The 6,331-nt window shown below is 46.9% G+C and overlaps 1 protein-coding gene across 2 annotated transcripts in view; it reads right to left on the minus strand.

Annotated features, from left to right (window-relative positions):
• Positions 1-5,913, minus strand: part of LOC142895351 (roundabout homolog 2) — a 47,816-nt gene extending 41,903 nt beyond the window's left edge. For both annotated transcript variants that reach the window (XM_076036325.1, XM_076036324.1), the window contains exon 1: positions 5,296-5,913. In XM_076036325.1, the coding sequence (XP_075892440.1) occupies positions 5,296-5,350 (55 nt within the window). In that variant the 5' untranslated portion in view covers positions 5,351-5,913. The remainder of the gene's footprint in view (positions 1-5,295) is intronic.
• Between the last annotated feature and the right edge of the window lie 418 nt (positions 5,914-6,331).

Below are 6,331 nucleotides of genomic sequence, written 5' to 3' on the forward strand. Positions count from 1 at the left end.
AGCTAAGTGTCCGTCTGTCCACTGCAATTAAGGAATGAGGGGGAGAGTGTTCTGAAGAGATTTAGGTTTCCCTCGCAGAGAACAGCCACCTGCTGCTGCAGAAACTACTCTGCGCGAGATGAGATTAATTCCAACGGTGGAATTTGCATGCCAGACAGATGAGATTCAGCTGAACGTGACATCAAAGCTTTGTCAAGACGCGCTTCAGTTCGCAGTGCAGTGTTTTCACTTCGTTTTTACGCTCGCGGTCCACTTCCTTAGGTTACACCTGTTCAATTGCTTGATAACACAAATTCCTGGAACTAAAAGTCAGCGCCAGCCCGAATGGGGAAGACAGACAGACTTTGCGCGTGCCAAACACGGTCGCCGGTGCCAGACGGTCTGAGTGTTTCACGACCTGCTGATCCGCTGACATTTTCATCACAACCATCTATGACAGAGGATGGACCCAAAGAGAGAAATATCCAGTGAGGAGCAGCTGTGTGGACAGCTTGTTGATGTCATGGGTCAGAGGTCAGAGTGGGCAGACTGGGTGGAGACCATACAACAACAGCAACTTAAATAGCCACTGACAACCAGTGCGTGTGTGTGTCTGTGTGCACACTGACCAGCAACTTTCACCATTTTCTGAGGTATGTGGTGCCAAGGCGAACCTAATAAAGTGGCCTGTAAGTGTGAATTACACTCTAATTTTTTTCCCTACAGCAATGACAACTAGCATTTACAGACCAAATATATGTGCCGCTTCTCGCTTATTCATATGATTGTGGCCAAACTGGGCCCTTTCTGAACTGAGTACTGGATTGACTCGCACTGGAACATCACCAGCACGACGTGTCTCCGCAGGGCAAATAGAATTGCCGCTAACCCGTAGCAGGCTGGACTGCACCTGTTCCAACCTCATGCCCTCTGGCAGAAAGTACAGAAGCCCAAAATGCAGGATCAACAGGTTCGAGCAGAGTTGTTAGCCCTGGGCCACTGTAATCATAATTTAGCTGTAAATCTGACTGCACAGGAATATTATCAGACACAGATGCGTATCTTTATTTCTTAACTTTTCTAACCCTGCACTGACGGTTAGAAGCGCTCATACTGCTGTTGCATACTTGATGTGAGCGCTTCAATTCAGCTCAACTCTGGACTTTTTCTGTGGTATTAATAGGCTTTGGGAGGCGAATGATTAGAATGGGAGGCCCCGACTGCATCTGATCCGTGAGAATATCAGCGTTTATTTACAAGCAAATGAATAAAATCGTCTGATTAAAGGCCCATTGGTGTTGCATGATGGACAAGCACTCGCATGGGTTCTAATTGCAAAAGTCAGGACACCCGCCCACACATTGGCTCAAGGCGTCTGCCGGCCGCATGCCTCCTCAGTCAGTCAGTCAGGCAGGCAGGGTTCTCAGGGCGGAGGTTCAAGATTGCATTGAGGAAAAAAATAAATAATAAACCCTGTTGATCCAGGCCACACTTGACATTTGTTGGCCCCGGGCGGTGGCATTGCACGACGAGTGGCGCTTTTATTAATTAGCATTTCTAAATATTAACCTTGCATCTTAACCCCCGAGGGGGGAGAATTCTACTGTTGTCAGGCTCATGTGTGAGGGTGGGAAGAAAAAAGAAAAAGAAAAAACAGAGCCTCAGAGGAGAATCTCGTGCTTCAGATGTTGGTGCCTTTTAGCGAGCGAAAAGCGTGTACGGTGACGGGAAACCTGTCGAAGCGTACCGCTTGATATCCGGGGAAGGGGAAAAAAAAGTGGGAAGGAAGAAAAAAAAAGAAGAGACACAGGAATCCTCCAGTTGGGCTGATGTCTCAAAAGCCAACTTTACCGTGCAAAGTGTGACGGACGGCAGAAGGCTGGCAGCTTGTCTCCGGGGCCGGTGGCCGTCTGCTGAGGTTTATTTACGTCTCTTTCCATTTCGATTCATTTGCATATATAAGGAAGGAGGGCAGGAAGGGGGGGAGGGGCGGAGACCTTCTTGCGACTTTGCCAAGTAATTGCGTCGCCGACACTCCGGGTTCGCGTGTGCCTGCCAGCAACAGGCGGGACTTTTCTCTTTTTTTTTTCTTTTTTTTCTTTTTGAGCCACCGCTTTGGTACCCGCCCTCCAATTGGCCCCGTAGTCTTATCTGGAAATGATGTCATCGCTGTCTGCACCAGAAGGAGGAGGGCGTCAGCATCCGGCGACTGCGGATGGAGCCCGCGGCTGAGCGCGGTTTCATCATTTGTTTCATCAAGAGGACGCGTGAGCGGCGTCGGTCCTCCTTCGGCCGTATATCTCGCTAAGTAATAGGCGGCATGGGGAAGTGTGTGGGGGGGGGAGTGGACACAAATCACCCCTTACAAGTTGTTTAGCATCCATTAGTTCCGAGGGGGTGCAGGAAAAACAGCTGAGCTTGAGCGCGGCCGCCCGAGTAGCTGATTTCAATGAGAGGTATTAAAGTCTTTACTCAGGGCGGCTTAATTGGAATTTCAGTTGTGCGAGTGTGAGCAGGGAGAGCTGCCGTGTGAAATCGAATGCAATTTGTAAAGGACCCTGCTGTTGTGTTTGTTTGTTTTTTTCGAATCTGTCATGACGAGCGACTTAACGGAGGAGGAAGCATCATCAGGGCGAAACATCTGCATTGCAATCACATCTGACTTTAAGCAGCGCATTGCTAATTTCCACTGCGCTAAAAAACAGAGATTTAAAAAAAAAATGGAATTAGTTCCACTCGCGGGATGTGTCACCATCCGGCCATCAGTGGGTTCACAAAGTTCTCTCCGATCCCTCTCCTCTTAAGTATTTTCATAAAAATACATATTGCCCAGTGAAAGCGAGACGAAGCACTCACTCCAGATTAATGGATGTGGGCAGATGGTGTGGGTGCTGAGAGGCGCCTTTTATGTCGAGAGACGGTTCCACTTTCAAATAACGAGGCAGAGTGAACCGTGAAAAGGTGCGGCGCGGGCCGCGTTTGTTTGATTTATGTTAAAAAACATAGATATACGGTAAATTGGAAACGTATAGAGTCGGGGCGCCATCATCAGTGAACTGTAAAGCTGAAAAGCTGCATTTGCGATGGCTCTTTATGCCATTAAGGGAGGCGATAACTCATGCCGGAGTACTTCTGTGAGGCAGGAACAGAGAGGATGACTTTTTTTTTCTCGACAAAGAGAGCAACAACTTGCACATTAAATTCTTTTCCTTCTCACAGCGAAAGGAAAGATTTGTGCACCGACCATCGATTTCAAGCATACACGGGTCTCCCGCCTAATAACTGTTTGCTTTCACAGCTCTGTCTCTCCATTTGGCTCAAGGAAGTGTTGTTTTTTTAACTTGTTTTGGATTGACAGCCGGCATGAAGTAGCTTATTGGGAAAGACTTAACTGGAACTACAGAGAAGGGCCGGATCGTTTCCCACAGGCGTCGGTTTTGGACAAGAAAGGTCCCTGTCTAACCAATTAAATTTGTGGCTTACTTGCCGAACAAAAATATGAAAAAGTCTCAAAGTTCAAAGCAAATGCTCTTAAAACTGGTCAATTCTGTGTCTGTGCCAGGATTTTGTTAAAGCTCCGTTCCCCGCCGGAGGCTGATAGAGAGTCTTGAGTCCATTAATCTATATGGGAAAATAGAATCAACTCCTTTAGTCATAGAAATATAATTAAACAATGGAATCAATATGGCTCTGTTTGTGTTTTGCGGGTGTCATCAAACAATTAGTGAACAGCTTTAATAGAGAACTGATGCAAACGGTTGAGACTGTGCTCTTTAACCCATTAATGCTTGTCAAACAGCCAAAGGACCAATCAGAAGGCAGCGTGAGTTTTGTGTTTAGGACACCTATACTTCGGAGTGCAGCGTGAGTCGGTACTTTTGGAGTGTCCCAAATTGAATCCTTCTCTACTAAATTCTTAATATTTTGAGTGCATAAGTGCGGGGAAATGTGCATTCACACGGAGAAGCGTGCGAAAAATGCACGTGTTATTCACACACCAAAAACAGCCCAAAAATTGAGTGTGGAACAGAACACTTCCCACCCTCGATAGGCACCATACTGGTCGGTGACAGGAATGGCGTTGATTTCTGGTTGGCCATACTGGAGGCGAAATGGTGTTTAGAATGCTGGCTAACCTTAATTCACCCAGCTAGCTGGTGCGCTCTTAGCTGGAGAGAAACATTTTAGTCAGACAACACTTAACGATGCAGCATGTTTTGTTAGTGAGAGAAAAAATGTTGCCTTTACTCTCCCTACTACCTACCGGAGTGCAGTTCCCGTCAAAATAAAGTAGCAGAGGAAGAAAAAGACCATGTCATTTAAATAAAAAAGCAAAATGGTAGTGGGACAACATTCCATCAAAATGAGTGCAGCAGAAATATGTACACACTTTTGAAATGTGCTGCACTTAAACATAACAAAAAGTACAAAATGTGTTGTTGTAGTTGTTGTTGTTTAGATTTTGACCTCATGGGGCCCTAAATGACCTGTAGGTCACCTGGAAAGTAATAATAAAGGTCAGTGAGCATCATTCCACATTAATGTCTATTTGAAAAGAAAAAAGTCTATCAGGTTACATGATACTAAAAGCAGTTGATGGTATCAGCCGCAAATGCAATCCATTCCACATTCAAAGTTAAAATAAAATCTGTGCCCTGCACTCCCATAAATTGTTTCCCTGAGCCAACCCTTTATTTGGGGGGGGTTTTAGGATTAAGTCTCATAAATATAAGCAGCGAGAGGAGCAATGGTTAAAATATATAATCCCCCTTCCCATGCCTCCCCAGCCCCCAACCCTTCAGTGGTAATCAAAAAGAGCTTTAAAAAGCAATTTTTCCAAAAAATAATGTGCATCCCCACACAAAACCCTGTCTTTTGAACGGGGGGGTGATGGGCTTCGGAGACAGTCTCTGAGAGACAGCGTTGAGTGTGAGTGTGTGCGTGAGTGAAAGTGCGAGTGAGAGTTTAATGGCTTGCACTCGGTTTGGAGGTGACGGGAGCCTCTCTCTGACCTCTCCTGCTGGCTTCCTGCTCGGCCACCTCAGGGCGCAGCGGGACTCCCCGAGATAATACGCGCCCTCTTGGCAGCCGGCCGTGGTATTTAAATACAGCAAATTAATGCGTCGGCTGACATTTTCTCCTTTTGTAATTGATGTCACTAGCTTTCACTCAGCGCATGAGCTTTAAAAAACGGATCGCAATCCAGCTGAGCGGATGGTTTTTCACGGAAAAGCAGAAGAAGAAGAAGAAGAAGAAAAAACCGCGATAGTAACAAAACATTTTAGAAGATTCTTTTTTTTTTTTTTTTTTTTTTACCTGATGCCACGGCGACGCAGGAGGAAGCCAAGAGGAGGAAACGTCCAAAGTTCATCTCCACGCTCGGCGTCCGTCCGCTGGTGTAGAATTCGCACAGCCTTCCTTCAAGTGCCAACCGCGTCAAACCTCCATGGCTCGAGGTTTGACCGGGGGAAAACGAGGGGCTGAGCCTCAGCTGGGATACTTCAAGCGAGTCAAATCATCCCAAACGAACAAACACGTGTATATATATATTTGCGACCTTACTCGCAGAATGCCATGACAGCAGCAGCGGCGGCGGCGGCGGCGGCGCCCGGAGAAACCTCCCTCAAAACACAGAAGTCAGCAGCGGCGGCGGCGGCGGAAGGAGCGGCGGCGGCGGCACTACTTCATCCCCGCGTGGTCACACGCGCGCGCACACAGGAGACGAGCGCGTAAAACGCACGCAGCCTCCTTCTCCAAGACGCCCCACTGCTTCTGCTTCTGCTACTGCCGCTGCTGAAAAACAAAAAAAATAGGGCTTCACTATATTTAGCCCGGTCATAAATAAAAGAATCTCCCCCTCTCCGCGCTGTGCTGAGGTCCGGACAGTTGTTGCAGGTTTGCAGCGCACGCCGAGCAGGAGGAGGAGGAGGAGGAGGAGAGGAGCGCAGCGCACTGGCCGCGATCCGCACAGAATCCGCTCCAGCCTCCAGGACACAAGAGTGTTTTAAAGGGACAGAGCCGGGACCTGCCCTCCTGCCTCCGTGTCCAGTGTCTGTACACAGCACAGAACTACTCTCTGTCTGTAAGGACGAGCACGTTAGACTCACAAGCTCTACAACTGTCTTTTTTTTTGGTTGTTCCTTGGGTCTTGATCAACAGATAGATAGATAGATAGATAGATAGATAGATAGATAGATAGATAGATAGATAGACAGATAGATAGATAGATAGATAGATAGATAGATAGATAGATAGATAGATATCAATCTAGAGATGTTGAAATGATAAGATCAACTTTATTCCAGACTCAGGTCCATATAAAAAAATAAATAAATAAAGTACAAAAACCACA

The sequence above is a fragment of the Nelusetta ayraudi genome, unplaced genomic scaffold (genome assembly GCF_046127955.1).
Source record: "Nelusetta ayraudi isolate G7.1 ecotype Tasmania unplaced genomic scaffold, CSIRO-AGI_Nayr_v1 ptg000048l, whole genome shotgun sequence".
NCBI classification, from domain to species: domain Eukaryota; kingdom Metazoa; phylum Chordata; class Actinopteri; order Tetraodontiformes; family Monacanthidae; genus Nelusetta; species Nelusetta ayraudi.